Consider the following 25,468-nt stretch of genomic DNA (forward strand, 5'->3'; position numbering starts at 1 on the left):
AAGAGTTCTTTACTTATGTAAACTCTAGAAGGAAAGGGATGAATCAGATTGGTCCACTTGATATTGATGGGTCAAGTGTTGATGATCCTGCTCAGGTGGCTAACAAACTAAATGAATATTTTGCATCAACATTCACACATGAGGAGTTATTCAGCGAGGGGAATGCCAGAGGTGTATTCAACTCTAGCAGTAAGTTACAGAATCTTGAAATAACTGGGAGTAAAGTGGAGGAGAAACTGTTGAAGATAAACACAAGAAAGGCACCCGGGGTGGATGGGATCTATCCAGTTATATTAAAGGAGGCAGCAAAGGAAGTAAGCAAACCCTTAGCCATAATTATGAGAGCTTTCTTGGACTCAGGGGAGGTACCCATAGACTGGAAATGTGCAAATGTGACCCCAATTCACAAAGGGGATCAAAGGCTGACACAAGTAATTATAGACCTGTGAGCTTGACTTCTGTTTCAGGAAAATTAATGGAGGCACTGGTTAAAGACGCACTGCAGGATCATTTAGACAAGACTTCAGTTATAGCTCAGACACAGCATGGTTTTGTTAAGGGGAAGTCTTGCCTGACCAACTTGATTGGATACTATGATGCAGTCACAAAAGAACTGGATGCAGGGAATAACTTTGATATTATATACTTGGATCTTAGAAAGGCTTTTGATACTGTTGCACATGCAAGACTGCTACACAAATTGGAGCAGTGTGACATTGGAGGCAAATTGCTGCTATGGATAAAGGGGTGGTTGAGGGGGAGAAGACAGAGTGGTAATCAATGGACACTGCTCATCGTGGACTGATGTTATTAGTGGAGTCCCTCAGGGCTCAGTGTTGGGTCCATTATTGTTTTCTGTATTTATAAATGATATTGATGATGGTATATCGGGATTAATGTCCAAGTTTGCAGACGATACAAAGGTTGGCAGGGTTGTCAAGGACACTACTGACACTATGCTTCTGCAACAGGATCTGGAAAGGTTGAGCAGATGGGCTGAGAGGTGGCAAATGAAGTTTAACATTGACAAATGTGAAGTACTACACATGGGAAACAGCAACCCCAGAGCAACATATCAACTCTATGGTACAACACTGACAGTGGTAGAGAATGAAAGGGACTTGGGGGTGGTTGTGCAGGCAGATATGAAGTTCTCTGAGCAGTGCAGACGGGCTGCAAGAGTAGCTCATGGAGTATTGTCAATGATATACAGGAATTTTTCCAGCAGGGATAAGGAGGTGATTATTCCATTGTATAAGGCGATGGTCAGGCCACACCTAGAGTACTGTATACAGGTCTGGAGACCTCATTTCAAGAAGGATGTAGAGCTGCTGGAACGAGTACAGAGAAGGGCAACAAGATTAGTGAATGGAACAAAGGGGTGCTCTTACGAAGAAAGGCTTAAGTTTTGCAAATTACAGTGTCTGGAGACTAGGCACCAGCGAGGTGATCTGATAGAGGTGTATAAAGCCTTGAATGGTTTAAGCATGCTCAATGCTGATGGGATTCTTCCTCTAGCTCAGAATAATCACCTGAGAGGGCATAAATTCAAATTGAGGAAAGACAGATGTAGGATAGACGTGCGGAAATTTGCCTTTAGCCAGCTGGTGGTTGGTTGGTGGAACAGACTTCCATCCCTTGTGGTGGAGGTTGATAGCCTAAATAAGTTTAAGGCTCAGCTGGACAGGTATTTTGAACGAACAGAGGGGTGAAGTGGAAGTGGTTTTTTTTTTTTTTGGCTGATGCTGCATAAGCTTGCTTTCTTGCATCAAATGCCTCTACTAATGCTAATGCTAATTAACAAGGAAAAGGGCCATCTATCTCAACAAATTTTTAATGAAGATGAAACATGTTTATTTTGGAAGATGATGCTAGATGAAAGGAGGAGGAGAGTATGCCTGGTTTTTAGGCTTCAAAAGATTGAATCACTCTCTTATTTGATGGAAGTATTTCAGGAGATTCAAACTCAAACCCCTATTAGTTTATTGTTCCAAGGGTTTTTAAAAAACATAACATAAAGCTACACTATATGTAATTTGGAAAACTAACACCAAAGCCTGGATTACAATTGCTTCGTTTAAAGATTTTTTCCCACCATTTCATTTCCAAGGTTAAAAAAAAATTGCAACCAGAACAAGCTGCCTTTTAACATTCTCCTTTTGCTTGATAATGCCCTCGGGCATCCCAAGATCTGGATAATTTTCATCCTAACGTATAGGTAATCTACTTGCCTCCAAACGCCACTTTGTTACTTCACCCAGTGGACCAAGGGGTTATTGCATCTTTCAAGAAATATTATCTAAGGTGATAATGCAGTAACACCGAAACAGTTAAGTCCCAGGATCCAAACATACATGAAGCAATGTCTTGTTACAAAGTTATTTATGATGAAAAGGCCTCAATGCAAACTTCACTGGATTCCTTATTTCAAGAGAACCGATAATAAACAGGAAGATGTAGATCCAATACCATCAGCATCTTTAGGTGTTAATGGGCCAACTTTTGAAGAAGTGGCTTCCTCACCTTTCTACATTTCTTCCAGCGATGATTGATTACTGATAAATTACTCATGCTTATTTAATGTAAAACAACATAATTTAAAATAAAAAATGTGATTTCTACTTTGACTGCCAAACAGCATATTGGAACCTTACCCATTCATAAGTAGGAGAGAGCACTTGTATGGCAAAAAAAAGTGATAATTCAATTCTTGAACTGTACCAAACTTGTTGCCTTAGCCAGCTTTGTGGGGGGGGTAACTTTTGATCTACAACACTCTGCCTAAAGGTCAACTCCACAATATCTGTCCCTTCTGTTGTCCTCTTATAGATTTTGTCTTGTGGTTCCTGTTAAAATATACCTCCCTCATTCATTTTACTCAGACCCTTTATGGGTCTTCTTAGGTTCCTCTCACCACAGAAAAGTATCTGTTTGCCAAACCTTTGTCTTCACTTTCAGTCAGATTTCCTTGCAGGTGCCTAGTCTCTAGATGTTGCTATATGCTGAATTAAAGCCTTTCAGGTTGAGCACCTCTGCCAAACCAGTCATGTATGTGGGGTTTTTTGTTCGAATGGTTACTTTGAAACCAGGATAATTTTTAACAATCAAGAAACCTGATTTCTGGTTCTCCATCCCTGCCATCAGCAGGTGGAATCTTTAGGCTGATTCTTTGTTTTCCGGGTAAAGAAACTTGGTTTGTGTGCATGTTAAAACGTGGGGTGGGGTGGGGGTAAGAATTGAATAAAAAATAATAATATCCAGTATTACCAAGGCCCAACTTGGCTGCATTGGCAGTCCTGTATCAGTATCACTGATATCAACAAAATCACTGTTCAAAGGGGAAGGAGATATCCAATGGGATATCTACTTCAATGGGTATCCGAATAATCCTAGCAAGGAACTTCTTAATCTTTTTATATAGACTGTTTGGAGGAGGTAAACCTCTCCTCAAAGAGAATATTCCTAGATATTTTATGGTTTTGATGTTCTTCATTGATTTTACATTTATTCGCACAACAGGTGGTCTCGTAGAAGACAACGTACCCTTCAGAACAAATCTGTCTTCTCAGAGATTTTTTGGTAATTTTCATACCAACTAAGATATACTGTTCAAGGTTTAGGCCTATATAGATGTCAGATGAACTATTGAGACTTCTGGCAGAGAAGAAAAATTCATGGGATGCATATAAATTATCAGAAGACACAGAAGGCTATGATAGACAGAAGTTAGTCTGTAATCAAGTCACAAAGAAGGTTATGTAAGCAAAGGCAGATTATGAGAAATCTTTGGCAAAGGATGCTAAGAAAAACAGCACAGACTTCTTTACTTATGTAAACTCTAGAAAGAAGGGGATGACTCAGATTGGTCCACTTTATCGATGGTTTGACTGATGATGATCCTCCTCAGGTAGTTGACAAACTGAATGAGTATTTTGCATCTGTAGGGAGGTGAAGACCAGAGGAGGATGTGAGGAATTCTGTAGGGAAGTGGAGGCCAGAAATTTATCAAACTCTAACAGGGATCCAAATGAAGTTTAACTTCAACTTTGTTTGTTGAAGTTAAACATCAGAAAGGCACCTGGAGTGAACGGGATCTATCCAGTTATATTAAAGGTGGTGGCTAAAAAACTAAGCACATCTTTAGCCATAATTATGAGAGCATCTTTGAACTCAGGAGAGGTCCCACGGACTGGAGATGTGGAAATGTATCCCCAATTCACAAAGCGGATCAAAGGGTCACACGGGTAATTTCAGACCTGTTAGTTTAACTTCTATTCTGGGGAAAATAACGGAGTTGCTGGTTAAAGAAGCATTGCAGGATCATCTAGACAAAACTGCAGTAATAATTCAGACAGCATGGGTTTGTTAAGGGGAAGTCTTATCTGACCAATTTGTTTGGATACTGATGTGATGTCAAAAAGGAATTGGATGCAAAAATAATTTTGATATCATATACTGTATGATATCAGGATTTCAGGAAAGCTTTTGATACTGTTGCACATGGAAGACTGCTATACAAATTGGAGCAGTATAGTTATGGGCAAGTTGCTACAATGAATAAAAGGATGGTGGAGTGGGAGAATCATTGGATACTGCTCTTCGTGGACTAATGTTATTAGTGGAGTCCCAAGGGTTTGCTATTGGGTCCCCATGTTTTCTGTATTTATCAATGATATAGATGAAGGTATATCAGGCTTCATTAGCATTAGTAGAGGCATATGATGCAAGAAAGCAAGCTTATTCAGCATCAGCCAAAAAAAAAAAAGAAAAAAGCACAACCACTACTCCCATTTCACCCCTCCGTTCGTTCGAAATACCTGTCCAGCTGAGCCTTAAATTTGTTTAGGCTATCAACTTCAACAACAAGTGATGGAAGTCTATTCCACAAACCAACTGCCCGCTGGCTAAAGGCAAATTTCCGCACATCTATCCGACATACGTCCTTCCTCAATTTGAATTTATGCCCTCTAAGGTGATTATTCTGAGCAAGAGGAAGAATCCCATCGGCATTGAGCATGCTCAAGCCATTCAAAGCCTTATACACCACTATCAGATCACCTCGCCGATGCCTAGTCTCCAGACTCTGTAATTTACAAAACTTAAGCCTTTCTTCGTAGGAGCAACCCTTTGTTCCATTCACTAATCTTGTTGCCCTCCTCTGTACTCGTTCCAGCAGCTCTACATCCTTCTTGAAATGAGGTCTCCAGACCTGTATACAGTACTCAAGGTGTGGCCTGACCAATGCCTTATACAAGGGAATAATCACATCCCTATCCCTGCTAGAAAAATTCCTGTATATCATTGACAAGACACCATGAGCTACTCTTGCAGCTCGTCTGCACTGCTCAGAGAACTTCATATCTGCCTGCACAATTACCCCCAGGTCCTTTTCATTCTCTACCACTGTCAGCGTAGTACCACAGAGTTGATACGTTGATCTGTGGTTACTGTTTCCCATATGTAATACTTTACATTTGTCAATGTTAAACTTCATTTGCCACCTCTCAGCCCATCTGCTCAACCTTTCCAGATCCTGTTGCAGCAGCATAGCATCAGTAGTGTCCTTAACAACCCTGCCAACCTTTGTATCGTCTGCAAACTTGGACATTAAGCTTGATATACCATCATCTGTATCATTAATAAATACAGAAAACAACAATGGACCCAACACTGAACCCTGAGGAACTCCACTAATAACATTAGTCCACGTTGAGCAGTGCCCATTGATTACCACTCTGTCTTCTGCCACTCAACCATCCCTTTATCCATAGCAGCAATTTGCCTCCAATGCCACACTGCTCCAATTTGTGCAGCAGTCTTCCATGCGCAACAGTATCAAATGCCTTTCTAAGATTAAAATATATAATATCAGAGTTATACCCTGCATCCAGTTCTTTTGTGACTACATCATAGTATCCAATCAAATTGCTCAGACAAGACCTGCCTTTAACAAAACCATGCTGTGTCTGAGCTATAACTGAATTCTTGTCCAGATGATCCTGTAGTGCTTCTTTAACCAGTGCCTCCATTAATTTTCCTGGAACCGAAGTTAAACTAACAGGTCTATAATTACTTGTGTCAGCCTTTGATCCTCCTTTGTGAATTGGGGTTACATTTGCACATCTCCAGTCTATGGGTATCTCCCCTGAGTTCAAAGAAGCTCTCATAATTATGGCTAAGGGTTTGCTTACTTCCTTTGCTGCCTCCTTTAATATAACTGGATAGATCCCATCCACCCCGGGTGCCTTTTTTATGTTTATACTCAACAATTTCTCCTCCACTTTCCTCTCAGTTATTAGAAAATCATCTAGCTCATTGCCAATGTTTACTTCACCTACGACATTCCCCTTCCTGAATAACCCCTCATGTGTGAATGTAGATGCAAAATACTTGTTTAGATTGTTAGCCACCTGAGCACGATCCTCAACTGTTGAACCATCAACATCCAGTGGACCAATCTGATTCATCCCTTTCCTTCTTGAGTTTAAATAGGTAAAGAACTCTTTTCTGTTTTTCTTTGCATCCTTTGCCAAGGATTTCTCATAATCTGCCTTTGCCTACCTAATCTCCTTTGTGACTTGGTTACTGACCAACTTATATCTATCATAGGCTTTCATGTCACCCATTAATTTGTATGTATCCCATGCATTTTTCTTCTCTGCCATATGTCTCATTAGTTCATCTGACAACCATTTAGGCCTGAACCTTGAACAATATTTCTTGGTTGGTATGTGAAGCCTGTTAGCTTCCAAGATTAGTTCCTTGAATGCTTCCCATTTTGAATTTGCTGTTGGTAACATCATCAGTTGGTCCCACTGTATAGAATTTTTAAATACTGTCTCAGCCCATCATAGTCGCCTTTACGATAGCAAAAACCCTTCCTTTTCCTCTGGTAGTTACCTCCTTGAGTAAATCCCACTTCAGCACACTGTGATCACTGCCACCTAGTGGTTTCTTTATCTGCAGATTCTTAATGCATGAAGAATCACCACTGATAATGAGATCAAGAGTATTACTCCCTCTGGTTGCCTCCCGAACATGCTGGTGTAGAAAACAATCATTCAATAAATCCACAAAAGCCTTGCTAGTGTGAGTGACCAACCCACAAATTCCAGTCAATATCTGGGAAATTAAAATCCCCCAATATAAGACTCTCTGATTTACTGGCCCATTCTATTTCCCTGTACAGTATCTTATTGTACTCATCAGAGTCATTAGGCCTATAGCACACTCCTACTCAATTTTGATTTACCCATGCTTGTCACCAAACTGACTCGACACTGCCCTCTCCATTGATGTCGACTGGCTTCACTTCCTTCGATTTTATGTGTTTTTTAACTAATAGCATAACCCCTCCTCCCTTCCTATCCTGTCTATCCTTTCTGTAGACGTTGTACTCCCCAAATTCCAGTTCTGCATTCCTTATATCTGTGTGACCATGTCTCTGATATCCCAACAATATCTGCCTTTGATGTTTTGAGCAAAACCTCAAATTCATCAAATTTATTTACTAAACTCCTAGCATTGGGTACACGCAAGTATACATGCACCTGTTTCTATTCTTAGCTACCCTAACACAACCCATGTGTTTATTTGTACCGCAATGACTTCCAGCAGTCTCTGAAATATCCTGCATATTGTTTTTCAGGCTTCTGCTCATTCCAATAGAAGCAGTGCAAGTATCTCTTTCACCTCTGCCAGTGGCTACTGTTAATCTTTTTGTCTTTGTCTCCCCCCAAGCTAGCAGTTTTCCCACCCGCCTAACACTGCCTTGATAGCATCAGCAAATATTCTTGCACCCTTTCTATTTAAGTGTATACCATCCCTGTAGAAGCAATCTCTCCTGTTAACAAGTACAGTCCAGGCTGAAAAAAATTCTACACCTTGAGCCTTGCACAATCTTTCCAGGGCCGAATTGATCGACAAGGCTCTCATCATATACTCCCTCCTATCGTGTCTGGGCAGAATTGCAGACACTTTCAAATTCAACCCTACTTCACGGCTTTTTTTCAACAGTGACCTGTACTTGTTAAGTAATTCCGCTTGTCTCCTACTCTTAATATCATTAGTGCCAACGTGTACAACTATATCACCTTTTGTGTCCTTAAAAGATGATATCCGCTCTACAACGTCATCAACCTTTGCCCCTGGCAGACATACCCTGGTCCTCTTCCACCTATCCTTTTTACAAAGCATGTTCCCCGTTTCCCTGACAATAGAGTCACCAACAACTACTAGTTCCTGTGGGACCGGCGCATTCTGCCTTGGGGGCTGCCTCTGTGGTGCAAGATGACCAAGTGCAATCTCTGGCGTTGATGTGGGCAGCTGAGAGCTTGATTGGCCCCTCAATTTATTTCCTTTGAGGGCATCTACCCTGTCCTTCAAGGTCTCATATAGGCCCATAACAACGCTGAGTTGTCGCCTAATTTCCTTGCACTCCTTGCATCGTGCACACACAAAGACATCCCCCATGGCAGTATCATGTCCCATACCCGAATGCTCCGCAAACATCAAGCAAACAGTGCATCTTAAAAGGCTGTGATTCAGAGGGCAACTGCCCCCCTCAGTTCTCCCCTGAGCCACAGCACTCCCATTAGCTTGAGCCTTTTGCTTTGCTGCTCTGGTTTGAGTCATGATTTCGATTTAATGTCAATAAAATTACAATTTCAGAACAAAATTAAAACCTTAAACTTGTATCCTAACACAGTTATAAAGCTATATTTATTTTTCAGTATCGAGTGTTATCTACGAGTTCCCTTTATATAACTTCCGTATCAAGTTATGTATTAATTATTTGTTACGTTTGTACTCTAAGTCGTTATATATATATATATATATATATATATAGTTACAAGTACAATTTAATTGACAATGAAGTTTAACAAGATTAATAGATTTACTGATTAATTGACAATATTATATTATGCACTATACTATACAAAGCTAATGCTATCGAATTTTGGATATGCTGTATCGTGTTACAATGGCGGTAATTACGAGCGGTACTTCTACGGACTCTTAAGTATTGATTAACTTCCAAATCTCGCTGTCTCAATTTAGAATAAAGTAAGGGTCCTGACTAGATCTATAGCTACTTATAGATAATAATTTGATATAACAATTGGTTAATAAATTGGCTGAATACGGTTAAAAACCTCTCGTTCAACGGAGCTGCAATTTGTAACACGTGGATTTGATACCGTTACCGATACTAAGTAATACCCACAAAATTTCTACCAAGTTAAACTTTAAACTAAGTATCGTAACTATGAATATAAAACTACTCTAGAAAATAAGTAAATATGCCAATCCAATTTAAGCTAATAAAACAAAAAATAAATCAGAAAAAACTTCTCTTCTCCAGGAGCTGCAAAATAGCTGCGGCCACACAGGCTACCCTCGAACCCCAAATATCCAAGTTTGCAGGCAATATGAAGGTTGGCAGGGTTGTTAATGACAGTAAGCTACTGCAACAGGATCTAGAAAAGTTTGGCAGATGAGCTGAGAGGTGATAACTGAAGTTCATTGACAAAATGCAAAATACTGCATATGGGTGGCAGTAACCCAGAGTAATGTACCGACTGTGTAGCACTACACTCAGGGTAGTGGAGAATGAAAAAGACTTGGTAATTGTGCAGTCAGATATGAAGTTTACTGAGCAGTGCGGATTGGCTTCCAGAGCAGCTCATGGGGTCTTGTCAGTGATATACAGGAATTTTGCTAGCAGGGATAAGGCAGTGGTCAGACCACATCTTGAGTACTACATACAGGACTGGAGGCCTCATTTTAGAAAGCATGTAGAGATGCTGGAACAATTACATAGAAGGGTAATGAGATTGGTGAGGGGAATAAAGGGTTACTCTTACCAAAATGGCTTAGTTGCTGCAAATTGCTACATCTGGAGACTATGCACCTGCGAGGTGATCTGATTGAGGTGTATAAGGCCTTGAATGGTTTGAGCAAGCATCAGTGCTGATGGGATCCTTCCTCTTGCTCAGGTTTTGCACCTGAGAGGACATAAATTCAAATTGAGGAAAGACAGTTGTAGAAAAGATGTGCAGAAATTTGCCTTAAATAATTTTTTTTCTAAGTTTTGTTTTGCAAGTAGAACACTTAATTTAATATATATATCTATATATTTTAAATGATGATTTCCATCTATTAATGTGATGATATAAATGTTACTTTTATCATTCTGTAACTGAACTAATCACAAATAAAATAAATGCTTCTGCTTGTTAGGATAAGTTTATAACTCTACCACGGAAACCAAGCTGTACTGCTGAAGATACCAAGCTATGCAATCAGACTCTTTTGTACCACCACGCTAATCTATCACTACCTACTTACATGCAGGCTTAGAGGAATGTTGGGTCTGTTGTAATAATTGTCCTCTCATTCCAGTAAAATAATTAAATACTTTGTGGTAAAGTGACTTTATTAAACCTACCCAGTAATGATTCCATGTGATGTCCTTCAAGTTTACATGCATGTTATATTAGAGCATTTTGGATCAAGGTTGTTCCTGAGCTATTTTGCAGTGCATTTGTGCTATAATTCCACTCCTCGAAATGTTGTTGGAATAAGAAATGCACAGCTTATAGTCTGTATCATTTCACCACATGTGGGTGAAAGGTATATGGAATGGTATAGAGAAGGCAGATAAGTGAAACTAAAGCAGAATTTCTTGCTGCTTTAGTTTCATTTATTTTATATATTACATTGCCTTTATGTTAATCTAATAGAACCATTCCACTTATCATTTTGTACTGATCAAGAAACTCATTAATACAAAGTTTAAGGGAATTAACTCTCTCTCTCTCTCTCTCTCTCTCTCTCTCTCTCTCTCTCTCTCTCTCTCTCTCTCTCTCTCTCTCTCTCTCTCTCTCTAATGTATCTTTTACCTTGTCAACCTTTAAACTACTAAGAGAAGGTACTAACTGCTATAAGGTCTAATAACTTTTTGTTGTTTGGGTTTTTCATATATATAAATCGTGTTTTGTAATAACGAGGTTTATAGTAATGAAGTCTGCCAGAAGTTTCAAAACTAACCTTTTTTTTTTTTTTTTTTGGTATATACAGTGAAACTTCTCCTAACGGACATCTCTCTACAACGGACATTTTCAAATTCCCCAACTCACCTCTATTGGTTTTAACGTGTTTGCAGCTTCTGTCTAGCGGACATTCTCTGTAACGGACGCGGACAGGCAATCTGCACTGTTTCGTTTAGATTAGCACTTAATTTGATCTCCCCATAACAGACAGCGGGAGAGCTCACGGCCCTTTTTCTAGGAACTTTTCTTCCACATATTGCCTCAATCTATTTTCTATTTCCGATTCTCTGAATTTTATCAAGGTTTACGTCGCGGTTCTAAACCCTTTTTCAAGAATTTTTAAGGCACGTGTAAAACTTCTGATGAATTCGGTGTTTGCAGGGGGCGGGGTAAATTTGGTCGCCTTTCGTCTTTTGAGTTTCAGTTTTCAGTTTTGTTCAGTGTCTTGTGAAATACAAAATGTCTTCTCGTAAACATCTAACTTTAAAAGATAAAGTCGAACTCATTAATGCGTATGATCGGCAAAAAAATAGTGTTCACACTCTTGCTGCAAAATTCAAAATCGGGAAGACGCAGGTAAGCGACATCCTAAAGAAAAAAAATGAACTGCTCAAACAATTTTGGCAACGCGGAAATGATCAGGTTCAAAAATCATTCCCGAAAACTGTTGGACTTCAAATTGACAATGTTACGTATGAGTAGTTTTGTCACGCACGTGTTAAAAAATTCCCATTAATTGGGCCTATTATTAGGGAAAAGGCTTTGGAGGTTGCGAAATCTATGGGAGTAAATGAGTTCAAAGCTTCTTTGGGATGGCTAGACAAGTTCAAAACTCGGCATAAAATTTCTTGGAAAACCGTAAGTGGTGAAGGTGGATCTGTTGATACTTGGGTTGTAACAGAGTGGACCGTCAAATTGGAAGATTTATGTTGTGATTTTGAAGCTAAGGATATTTACAACTGTGACGAAACAGGGTTGTTTTTTAAAGCTCTTCCTGAAGAAACAATGAGTCTAAAAAACGAAAAGTGCCAGGCGGAAAAATTTCTAAGGAACGCTTGACTGTACTATTGTGTACAAATATGCTGGGAGACTTTGAACAACCTCTTGTTATAGGAAAACCACAAAACCCTTGTTTCGAGGGCATAAAGTTGAATCTTTTGAACATTGACTGGAAGTCTAATAAAAAAGCGTGGATGACACGAGATATCATGAACGAATGGATAAGTCACTTTAACTAAAACATGATTCGTCAAAACAGAAAAATTATTCTTTTCATGGATAATGCTGCATCTCACCCGCACATTGAATTGTCCAACATTCAAATCGTTTTTCTGCCACCAAACACATCTGCAGAGTGTCAGCCCTTGGATCAAGGGATAATAAAAAATTTTAAACTTCACTACAGAAAACGTGTTTTAAGACAACTCATTGCAAACATGAATGATGTAACATGTGCGAGTGACCTTGCAAAGAAAATCAGCATCCTAGATGCGATTCAATGGATTTCCTCTTCAGTAAACGCAATTAGAAAACAAACTGTCGTGAACTGTTTTGTCAAGTCTGGCTTCTCAAACGCAAAAATTGAAGTTGTGAACAGCAATGTGGAGCACCAAGAAGAACAAAAACTTCAACATCTATTGATAATGTATGATACTTCAGCTACAAGTGACCCTGGCTACAAAGATATAGACTCGAACCTCACTACAGAAGATGGTGCTCTAGATATCAACGACATTATCATCAATATTTTTCAAGAAGTTCCTCATGAGGATGAAGAAATGGAAGGAGGTCATTCTGTTGAAGAACATATTAAAGACGAACCACCGATGAAAATAGAAGAAGCACTCATACAAATCAATCGTTTAAAAATGTTTTTCGCCGCTGAAGAAGATACTGAAGGACTTTCGATGGTTTCTTCACTCCAAACAAATGTTTAAAACAAAATTATCAGCCGGAAGAAGGTGCAGAAGAAAATAAGTGATTACTGTATGTATTTTTCTTAAGATAAAGTCATAATATGCATAGCACAATTGTATATATATTATTTACAAAAGTATTGTTCAAAATCTGTATATATTTTAATTTAATTTTACGTTAAACGTTTAACGATTTTTCTTTCATTCTTTTTTTTTTTCTCCCTCAGACTTCTTGTTAGCGGACACTTCTCTCTAACGGACAGATTTTCATTCCCCATGGCTGTCCGTTAAAGGGAAGTTTCACTGTATATATATTTGTAAATAATAAGAAATAATCGAAATAATAACAAAAATAAAATAGTAAATAAAAACTACAGTATAACAAAAGCCTTGTCTACTTATAAGAATGATACACATTTTTAGATTTAATTTTATTTATGAGAGAGAAAAAAAAAAACAATTGAAGCAAAAAATGTGTAACTAGTATCAAATTACAAAGAAAGGAAACATACAAACCAATTAATTTAATCTTAGTCTGATTTTGTTTTTACACTTTTTGTCTTATATGGATTCTTAACTACAGTACAGACTGCTCAAATAAAAGTTATTTCTGTGTCAGTGTTTACTGCAGAACTAACAGTCTCAGTTATGCTCAAAGGAAGCTTCGGAACACCAAACGAAACAACATTACTGGCAACAAACACTTTGTTTTGCTTAGTGATTGGCAGCACTTTTGGTATTAATGTGGTAGCAAATTCATTATTGTTCACCTTACACTCCTCATATTTGTTAGCAAAATCTATATGCTTCTTCAGAAGCCCTCTTTCTCTCAATGTTGCTATTACATTTGTTTACTGGACTGTTTTTTTTGATGATATTCTCCCCAGAGCCACTCTTCTTGAAGTAGTTATAACATTTGATACAATACTATCCCAAGCAGAGGAATAGCAAAGTTATATGGTGCCCAGGGTGCAATCTGTGGCAAAAAGTTTCTGGACTAGTGCAATAAAAAGAACACAAAGTGAAGAAGCTCAAAAATGGTTTTATTTTGATTCAAAGTAATCACTACCTGATTAAATGTAGGTATTGCACAATTCTGCCTTTCTTAAAAGCATCAGCAAACACATACAAAGAGGTAAGGTTCTTTGCTGTGGTTATCTTTCTTAATGTCCTCAACATCCTGAAATCTTTCCCTTGAGGGCAGTTTCCTCCTTGGGAAAGAGGAATAAGTCTGCTGGTGCTAGGTCGGAAGAGTAGGGCGGATGGTTATTCTGTACAATTTTTGTGCCGTTGTACAGAATAATGTTCTCTGTTCATTCCAAATGTCTTCATAACAAATGTGGAATGGGCGAGGGCATTGTGCAACAAGAAAGAGTGGCCTTTCTCTCGAAATTGTGGCCTCACCTTGGAAATGCACTTCAAGAGCCTTTGAAACACCTGTATATAGAAAGCAGCATTGACTTTAGGTACAGATTCATTGTGAATGACACCCTGTTTGTTGAAAAGCAGGAATGACAGTATGAACAATGACAGTATGAATGACCCACAGGGGAAGCGATGCAGTCCACTGCATGCTCTGATGCTTCGTCTGTGGGTTATACACTGAAACACCTAACACTCATCTCCAGTGACAATACAGTTGAGAAAATTAGCATTAGTAGAGGCATATGGTGCAAGAAAGCAAGCTTATACAGCATCAGCCAAAAAAAAAAACCCACTCCCATTTCACCCCTTGATTCGTTCCAAATACCTGTTCAGCTCAGCCTTACATTTATTTAGGTGATCAACTTCCACAACAAAGGATGGAAGTCAGTTCCACCAACCAACTACCCTCTCGGGTGATTGTTCTGAGCAAGAGGAAGAATCTCATCAGCATTGAGCATGCTCAAACCATTCAAGGCTTTATACACCTCAATCAGATCACCTCTCAGGTGCCTAGTCTCCAGACACTAATTTGCAAAATTTAAGCCTTTCTTCATAAGAGCAACCCTTTGTTCCATTCACTAATCTTTTTGCCCTTCTCTCTACTCGTTCCAACAGTTCTACATCCTTCAAATGAGGCCTCCAGACCTATATACAGTACTCAAGGTGTGGCCTGACCATTGCCTTATGCAGATGGGATAATCACCTCCTTATTCCTGCTAGAAAAATTCCTGTATATCATTGACAACACACCATGAGCTACTCTTGAAGACCGTCTGCACTGCTCAGAAAACTTCATATCTGCCTGCACAATTACCCCCAGGTCCTTTTCATTCTCTACCACTGTCAGTGTAGTACTACAGAGTTGATATGTTACTCTGGGGTTACTGCTTCCCATATGTAGTACTTTACATTTGTCAATGTTAAACTTCATTTGCCACCTCTCAGCCCATCTGCTCAGGTTTTCTAGATCCTGTTGAAGCAGCGTACTGTCATTAATGTCTTTAACAATCTTCATATCGTCTGCAAACTTAGACATTAAGCTTGATATACCAGTCTGTTTTCTCCCACTCAACTATCCCTTTAACCATAGCAGCAATTTGCCTCCAATGCCACACTGTTCCACTTTGTTTAGCAGTCTTCCATGTGCAACGGTATCAAAAGCCTTTCTAAGATCCAAATATATGATATCAAAGTTATTCCCTGCATCCAGTTCTTTTGTGACTGCATCATAGTATCCAATCAAATTGGTCAGGCAAGACTTTCCCTTAACAAAACCATGCTGTGTCCGAGCTATAACTGAAGTCTTGTCTAGATGATCCTGCAGTGCTTCTTTAACCAGTGCCTCCATTAATTTTCCTGGAACAGAAGTTAAATTAACAGTTCTATAATTACTTGTGTTGCCCTTTGATCCTCCTTTGTGAAATGGGGTCACATTTGCACATCTCTCCAGTCCATGGGTTACCTCCTGAGTTCAAAGAAGCTCTCATAATTATGGCTTAGGGTTTGCTTACTTCCTTTGCTGCCTCCTTTAATATAACTGGATAGATCCCATCCACCCAGGTGCCTTTTTTATGTTTATTTTCAACAATTTCTCCTCCACTTTCCTCTCAGTTGTTACAAAATCATCTAGCTCTCTGCCAGAGTTTAATTTGCCTCTGGCATTCCCCTCCCTGAAAAAAGCACACTAAAGTTTCTCGTGACATCGATGGGATTCGAACCTGGGCTTTTTCCACCTAGTGTGGGGATGATGCTGATGATACCACTGTGCTACCCGTGCAGACTAAAGACTGTGCTACCTGTGTAATAGTAGTAATGGAGGCAGGTGATGCAAGAAAGCAAGTGTATGAGTTTGTAGCATCAGCCAAAAAAAAACAAAAAAAAAAACAATTTCATACATCCATTTCCTGTAAACGTTTTTCCCGTTCTTCCTTGAATTTATTTAAGCTATCAACTTCCACAACCACACATGGAAGTTTGTTCCAGCAAGTAACCACCTGCTGGCTAAAGGCAAATTTCTGCACATCTATTCTACAACTGTCTTTCCTCAGTTTGAATTTATGCATCCTGAGTTTTGTAATCTGAGCAAGCAGAATCCCATCAGAATTCAGTTTGCTCAACCCATTCAAGTTCTTATACACCTCAATCAGATCACCTTGAGGGTGCCTAGTCTCCAGCCACTGCAATTTGCAGAACTAAGCCTTCCTTGGTAAGAGGACCCCTTCGTTTCCCTCGCCAATCTTGTTGCCGTTCTCTGTACATGCTCAAGCAACTCTACATCCTTCCTAAAATGAGGACTACAGACCTGTATACAGTACTCAAGGTGTGGCCTGACCATTGTCTTATACAAAAGGATAATCAACTTTTCCCTACAAATGAAATTCCTGTATATCATTGACAATACCCCATGACCTGCTCTGCCAGCCTGTCTGTGTTGCTCAGAAAACTTCATATCAGACTGCACAATTACTCCCAGTTCTTTTCATTTTCTACCAACCTAAGTGTAGTAACACGCAGTTAGTATGTTTCTCTGGGGTTACTTGTACCCATATGCAGTACTTTTCAGTTGTCACTTCTCAGCCCATCTGCCCAACTTTTCTGGATCCTTTTGCAGTAGCACACTGCCATTACTGTCATTAACAACCCTGCCAACCTTTGTATCATCTGCAAACTTCAACATTAAACCTGATATACCTTCATCAATATCATTGATAAACATACAAAACAACAGTGGGCCCAACACCGAACCCTGGGAGACTACTATTAACATTAGTCCACAAACAGCAGCTTTCATTGATTACCACTCTGTCTTCTCCCACTCAACCACCCTTTTATCCATTGTAGCAACTTACTTTTAATACAATACTGTTTCAATTTGTATAGTAGTCTTCCATGTGCAACAGTGTCAAAAGCTTTCCTGAAATCCAAGTATATGATATCGAAATTATTTTTTGCACAGACAGGACTTTCCCTTAACAAAATACTGTGTCTGAATTATTACTACAGTCTTATCTAGATGATCCTGCAATGCATCTTTAACCAGTGACTCCATTATTTTTCCCGGAACAGAAGTTAAACTACCTGGTCTGTAATTACTCGTGTCACCCTTAGATCTCCCTTTGCGAATTGGGATTATATTTTCATGTCTTCAATCTGTGGCGACTTCCCCTGAGTTCAAGGATGATCTCATAATTATGACTAAGGATTTGCTTACTTCCTTTGCCATCCTTTAATATAACTGGATAGATCTCCCCCACCCCAGGTGCCTTTCTTATGTTTAACTTCAATTTCTTCTCCACTTTGCTCTCGGTTATTAAAAAAATTATTAAGCACCCTATCAAAATTTGATAGACATTTGTCATTTTCTTCCCTTAACTTCTCATGTGAATGTAGATGCAAAATACTCATTCAGATTATCAGTTATCTGAGCAGGATGATTAATAGTGGAAGCTTTGATATCAAGTGGACCAATCCGATTCATCCCCTTCCATCTAGAGTTTACATAAGTAAAGAAATCCTTGCTGTTTTCTGTAGCATCCTTTGTCAAAGATTTCTTATCTGCCTTCCCTTGCCTAACCTCCTTTGTGACTTGATTACATACTAGCTTATATCCGCCTTAGGCTTCTGTGTCACCTAATAATTTATATGCATTCCATGCATTTTTCTTCACTGCTGCAAGTCTCACTAGTTCATCTGACATCCATTTAGGCCTAAACCTTGAACAATATTTCTCAATCAGTATGAAAAGCCTATTAACTTCCACAATTAGTTCTTTGAATGCTTCCCACTGTACATAATTTAAAAACTGTCTTAGACCACTGTAGTCACCTTTATGGAAGCAAAAACCCTTCCCTTTACCCCTGATGGTAATTATATCTTTAAATAAACCCCATGTCAGTACACTGATCACTGCATATAAAGGGACAAAGTGGTTCTTTTATCTGAAAATTTTTCGTACAGTAATAATCACTGCTGATAATCAGATCAAGAGTTATTGCTCTCTCTAGTTTCCTCTTGAACATGCTGCTGCAGAAAACAGTCGTCGAATATATCCGCAAAAGTCTTGCTAGTGTGTAAGTGACCAACCCACAAGTTCCAGTCAATATCTGGGAAGTTAAAATCCCGCATTATAACACAATCGGATTTACTGGCCCATTCTGTTCCTCTGTACAGTTGTTTGTTTTACTCATTAGAGTCATTAGGCCTATAACACACTCCTCATTTTTGCTTTCCCAGTGCTTACGTCACTCCAAACTGACTCAACATTGCAGTGTTTATCTATGTCAACTGGATGCACTTCCTTAGATTTTGTTTTTCTTAATTAACACCATAACCTGTCCTCCCTTCTTATCCTATCTGTTTACATTTACTCCCCAAATTTGAATTCTTGTCTTGACAAGTCTGAATGTAGTCTTTGCATGATGACATGTTTGTTGCTTCTGCTTATCCGTGAGGCTGTGCGGCACAAATTTTGCTCCGACTATTCCCCCCCCCCCCCATCATCTTCATGTAGAATATGATGAATCATCTCCTTATTCCTATTCAGCTCATCAACCATCATTTTGAGGGTCTAACAAAGATCTTTTGCAATTCTGTTATTTCGAGATGCTGATGGATACCCACTTTTTGTGTCATCATGAACAGCCTTGCATCTGTCTTTGAACTGCTTATACTGTTAAAACACACTGGTACAACTTAGTATTTCATTACCAACAGTTTTTAATAATTCATGTTTCTGTTGTATACTTTCTCAGATTAAAGCAAAATTTGATATTTGTTTTTTTGCTCCTTTGCAAAATTGTATCATAGAATGTCAATGCTACTAACGAAACTGGTTGTTACTTGCTGCCTGTCAGTGTACTGGATAATCTCTGTACTGAGAGGAAGTTTTAACTAAAACATACTACTTCTATTTATTTTCATGCTCATCGAAATGACTGTGATAGCACCTATAGGAACTTTAATGCCACACCTCATATTTGCACCTTAGTGTCATCTGGCACCCTGACAGCACACTATAGACCAGCTCTCGACAGCCGTTGATATACCATTGGGAGCTTGCATATCAACAGCCATTTGGAGCCTATATTGCTATATCTCTGATCCCAAGCAATAACAAAATTTTGGATAGCATCCAAAGGCATTCCACTTTAGCTGCAAATTATTCCCTCCTATGTTGCTGCAGAACAAGTACCTTATCAGATGGACTCTACGTTTTTTGAGTTTATAAATAATACCTTGACCCCATTGGCTGCATAAAACTTATTGGTACTGATAAGTAAAAACAACAGCCATATTTGTCAATGTAAGTACCTTAGCGGACTGCGTTGTACATGATATGGAGCAGTCAAAATGTTCCTTTTTCCCCGCTCCTCTGAAGCCCTCAGCAACCAAGACTGAAAATTTTGAACTGAAGCCAAGCACTTTGATTGGCCTCAACTGCATGAAAGTTGGTTTAATCCTTTAAATTTTGGCTTAGAAAATTTATTAACCACAAGTTGGCATAGTTTTGTACTGCAACTGGCATTGCAACATAAGAGTAGTGGTTTTGTTTACTTAATCTTCCACTGTTATGAGGCCATAATGGTGGAAGATTAAGCCTTGAACTGCCAGTACAGTATTTTAAGATTAAACCTTGAACTGCCAGTATTTTGTTTAGCAGATTATAAAATACATCCATGTCATCATTATTAAAAATATTCTTTGCCTAATTTTTCAAGAATGGACCATACAGAACATAACCGGTCTAGAGTGTTTTTTCTTTGTCAACTGATCCAGACTCACCAAAAACATTTTGTAAAACTAAGTTATTCCTGTTCTTAAATCTTTGGAGCCAGACACTGCTGCATTTGAAGTCACTAAATCTGTGTTTTGAGCTAGATAATCAGCTAAAATCTTGCAAAATTGAATTTGATGCTGGAAAATTATATGTATGGATTTTTTCGGATTACTCAAAAGTTGTAGCTCCTTCACCACCTTAAATTTTTTTCCTGTTTTTTTATTACTTAATTTTTGCACTTAATTTTTTTTTTTTTTTTTTTTTTGTTTTCCTTCAGTATTGAAGGTAACGGGGGTGTTGAATTCCTTTGCCAGTGTCTATTTTACTGTTCCATCCTATCAACATCTTGTACAATTTTTCAGGTTAATTTCGAGGCTTAATTCTCAGTTTATGATTTGTTGCGCCTTAATGGACTGGGTTTATAAAGAAACTTTGAATTAATTTAGAGACAAGCTCCAAAAAAAAAAAAAAAAATCATATTCCTTTAAAAGTGGCACAATAAATAGATCAAAACAAAGATTTTATGAATATGACATAACAATTGCAGCTAACCTTAATGATGTTTTTCAGATTGTATTATGTTGTAGCTACCATAAACTGGTGGTGTTTACATAAAAGTAAAATCTGACAGTTTGGTGCTCTATTTTGGGAATCAGAACTAAGTGGTCACATGCATGCTGGTGGTGGGACAATAATATGATAACTGTTCTTGGCATTGTCTTAATCATACAAAATGACATTATTTATTATGAGGTACAAAGGGAATTGGTAATACACAATAACCCAGTGGTTTTCAACCTGGGTGCTGTGTAATTTGGATTTAAGTTACTTAAAGTTATTATTATTTAATTTGTATATTTAATTCATTATAAAAAGGTGTATGGCATCCATTGTACCATATCATTTTAATTTTGTGGTGATCTGTAATTGATCTTTATTTAGTACCTCTATATAAAGAATAAAATTATATAGGTATATATTAAAAGGTCACAAACCACTATGTTAGGCATTTCTTTTGGACTAGGGGTGCCATGAAAAAATTACTGGGACACTAAGGGTGCCATGAATCGAGAAAGTTTGGGAAACTCTGCATTAACTGAATGTTTTAATTAACAAATGTGTTTACATAGAATAGCCTTTTATTTTTGTTTGGAAATGTTGCTACAGATGAGAATTTTGTATAAGTTGAGTTTGTATTAACAAGATACTAAATACAGATTTTTGTCCTAAATACAGATTTATATGCATTGTTTGATCATAAAGTGGTGTATTTAAGTACTATTTTCATTTGCAGGAATCAATGGGAATAAAAGGAGTAGACCCAATGATATGTCATCATCGGCAGCAGCTGCAGCATTCCAGAGTATGTAGATGGTTTTGAATTATTTATACCATTGTGAAAGCAATATTTCAATATCATACGAATTTGATATGTTCCTTCGTCTAATAATGTAATAATGCAATTTCCGTATGAAAACATAAATAAAACTGGGAGGGGATCATTTTTCGCACACACTGAGTTAAAGGATGTAGACCGAATTTTTTGTGCTATAAAAACAAATTTTATAATGTAAACTTCATTATTTCAGATGTGCTACTGACATGTCATCAAGACTCTGTAGTTCACAACAAGCTGTTTCCTGCATCAGTATTCTGAGATTGGTCAAATCTGATTGAAAAATTTGTGCATCTTATATTAATACTATTGCCAAAAACCTCTTAAATAAAAGAAAGGACATGTCTTACATATATGGTGTAGAATTAAAGGAAATTTGGCAAGAGTATTGAAAGAGCTTTTACTGCTCTGAAAACTTTCTGCGACTTGTGCAATTGGTCATGTAATGTGAACTGATATCGACTCTCGTGGACTTTTGCTGTTCATCCGATGTCCCGGAATCAGTCTGTTTTGATACCCTTTCTGATAGTATCAAGAGCATTGATAGATTAAGGGAGGGGGAAAAATATTCATTGGATGTCATTTAAAAATCAAGAATATGATATACTTTAATCTTCTGATGACCAGGTGGGGGGTTCACTATGTGACTCCAACATTACTTTTTTTACAATATTTTTCTCGATTAATGTCTTAGAGGTTTTGTTGTTTTTTTTTTTAGCTGAGTTTTTCACCCTTTTCCAGATCTCTATGGGGTAATTGCTTAAAAAATTTAAATGCCTAACTTTAGAAAAATAATTTCTTGATTGGGGTCACCTAATTCCACATGGCCATCAATGTTATAACATTGTTAACCATTTTAGAGTGCAATTATTCGTTTGTGCACGTTTTGTTCTGGTTGGGGCATGCTTGAAAGTATGTTAGGACATATCACAACATTTTTGCTTTGATGCTCACACGTAATATTCTCATGTGCTTGATTTCGGCAGTCAGTAGCTAAACAATGTTGTGTAAGTATCTCACTGAAGCCGAACTTGAAAAGTTAGTAAACGAAGAGTTTGAGGATATTCCTGATGAACTGGAAATATTGGAAAATGAAGATGTATTACTGGAAGACATTTTACAAAGGCACCAAATTAGTGATTCATCCGACGAAGATGGTGAAAGCAGTAATTCTGCACATGCTTGTAATGAATTATCTGACGACAGCAGTGAAAATAATTCTGAAAGTACAATTTTTTACTAAAGATGGCACTCGGTCAGAAAACCAACCATCTGCAAGAAGACTTCTTGCAACAAACATTGAACAAAATAACACTGACTTACAAGTTATAGTGAGAAGATTACAACACTCATAGAAGCATTAGACTTATTCATTAATGATGAAATTTTGGATATACTTATTCAAGAAACTAATCGTAAAGCTCTCTCTCCTCTCTCTCTCTCTCTCTCTCTCTCTGAAAGGTGATGAATGGAAGGAAGTAAGTCGTGTAGAAATGAAAACATTCATAGGCCTGTTGATTATTGCTGGTTCACTCAGAGCCTGTCAGGAACCTATTCTAGAATTAAGAAGCCACAGAAATCCTGCATTGCAACGTATGATTTTTTTTTTCTGCAGCCATGTCACGCACTAGAATGAAGGATTTGCTCACTTCATTAGATTTGACAATATGGAGACTCGACCACAACAGCGAGAAGAGAGTAAGTTAGCAGCGATCAAGGATATATTCCACATTTGTTTTGAATTGTAAAAAAGTGCATATTCCTGGTGGCAACTTGTGCATTGATGAGCAGCTTGTTCCATTTGTGTGGCAGGTGTCCATTTCATGTTTATATGAAATCCAAACCAGCCAGGTATGGGATAAAGATATGGACCTTATGTAATGTAGAAGATTCTTATTGCGTGGACATGCAAATTTATACTGGAATGATAGATGGTGCACCCAAAAAGGAACAGGGCAAGAGGTAGTATTAGATTGGGTAGAAGGTTTGTCTTCAGGTTATGGAGTTACCGCTGATAACCTCCTTTACATCTCTTGCAAAAGAATTATTGAAGCAGGGTAAAACACTAAATGGAACTGTGCGGCTCGATCAAAAAGAGGTTCCTCAAGAATTTCGCCCAAATAGAAACCGTACAGTGCACTCAACTGATGCTGTATTTACTAAGGATGCCATGATGGTTTCCTATGTTCCTAAAAAAGAAAAATAGGAGCGTAGTCTTACTATCAACTCAGCACTTTGATTTGAATATATCAGATGAAACAATTTCATACCCCAAGTGATACTAGACTACAATAAGTGCAAAGGGGGTTGTAGACACTTTTGGATCTCATGGTAGGAGAATATGCGTGCTCCCGTAACACTAAGCATTGCCCATTGGTTATATTTTTCCAAATTCTGCAGCAGTCAATGGATTTGTTCTGTATACAAAGAAATACAAAGGTTACAAAAGAGGTAAAACTTTTAGAAGATGCCTATTCCTTGAAGAATTAAGATTGAATGTGGTAAAACCGCTAATAGCTGCACGTTCTCAAGAACTGCTACCCAAATACATTAAAAATGCTATTAATATGATTTTGGAAACTGAGAACACAGAGAAAAAACAGGAACCGTGTGGACAAAATAAAACACCTGGATTTGGTGCAAAATGAATTTCGCCCAAATAGAAACCTATAATAGAATACTGCGTGCCCCAAGAACCTTGATAAGAAAACCATGAAAATATGTAGTAAGTGTAATTGGTTTGTTTGCAGGAACCATGCCACTGTAATAAAGTCAACAATATGCCAATCATGCAATAACCAGAACAACTAATTTCAATCAGTGGAATGCATATCTACTGAAACTAGATAATGTTGCAGAACTATTTCGTTACCAGTATTTTAACTTAGCAACTATGTTTGATTTAATTTGTGTTATTTCTACTAATAAATGTTTGTGTTGCTTTGTATTGTGTTTTATTTCGTATACTTAGTAAATAGAAAATATTTATTGCTGGGGTCACTTAATGACCCCACCTGATCATCAGAAGGTTAAATCAGATTTAAAAAAATAATAAAGCCGAACTCTATCACAATGAGGGTTCGGGAGCCCGAGTTTACTGATAATGACAGTAGCTCCACTAGATTACTGATACTGTTACCCTCCATTCTAGTTACCTAGATTGGTCACAATTTGACCTTGTTTTTGATAATTTGGAATTGTAATAGGGAAAATGAGAATTGTTTGAGTGGCATTTAGAAATTGAGAAGGATATGACACATTTAATATTAAACAAAAATAACAAAGGCTAGGCACATGTTAAGTCTATTCTACTGTTGTGTACAAATAATCCATTAGTTTCTTGGTATATATTTAAACTGTGTTTTCACTTTTGTGTATGTTTTCTACATTGCCAGCTTATTCATGTTGCACTCATGCAACTTTCAACATTTTTTGTTATGTATATGAAACACTGTTATTTGGTTATCAGTACTGCAAGTCATGGAAGAGAAATTTTTAAAAAGAAGTTGATGTAATAGTGTTTTTTTTTTTAGTATATGGTATTAGTGATGAAAAATTGATTTTTAAATTGTTGGTCTGTTTTAGGGTTCAGATTTCTTTTATTTGGAACCTGTAAGCCATTTAATTTATTTTGTTTGAAGCAAACTTCAAAAGCATCACCTGTTGCTGTTAAAAGGAAATAGGTTAGATGCAAAAGGAACTGTCAATAAAGTTAAAGCTTCACAAAGGTATCTTCCTGGACAAATTGCATATGCAGCTTGAAATTTTTATTTTATTTTGTTGAAGCAAGTTTCAGAGCAGTTTGTTCATTACTCAAAGCACCTCAAAAATACTAATTAATGTGGTGATTTAGATCACTGAGCATGTAGTTGGAAAGCAGGTTGCCAGTAATTTTTATGAA

General features: G+C 37.8%; 1 protein-coding gene across 1 annotated transcript in view; it reads left to right on the forward strand.

Moving 5' to 3' along the window:
• The window catches only part of sxc (O-linked N-acetylglucosamine (GlcNAc) transferase sxc), a 211,300-nt gene that overhangs the window by 11,827 nt on the left and 174,005 nt on the right, over positions 1-25,468 (forward strand). The window contains exon 2 of the mRNA XM_090369293.1: positions 21,466-21,534. Coding sequence (XP_090225419.1) covers positions 21,466-21,534 — 69 coding nt within the window. The remainder of the gene's footprint in view (positions 1-21,465; positions 21,535-25,468) is intronic.

Source organism: Mastigoproctus giganteus, chromosome 3 (assembly GCF_048544385.1).
Source record: "Mastigoproctus giganteus isolate SK-2022 chromosome 3, ASM4854438v1, whole genome shotgun sequence".
Lineage (NCBI taxonomy): Eukaryota > Metazoa > Arthropoda > Arachnida > Uropygi > Thelyphonidae > Mastigoproctus > Mastigoproctus giganteus.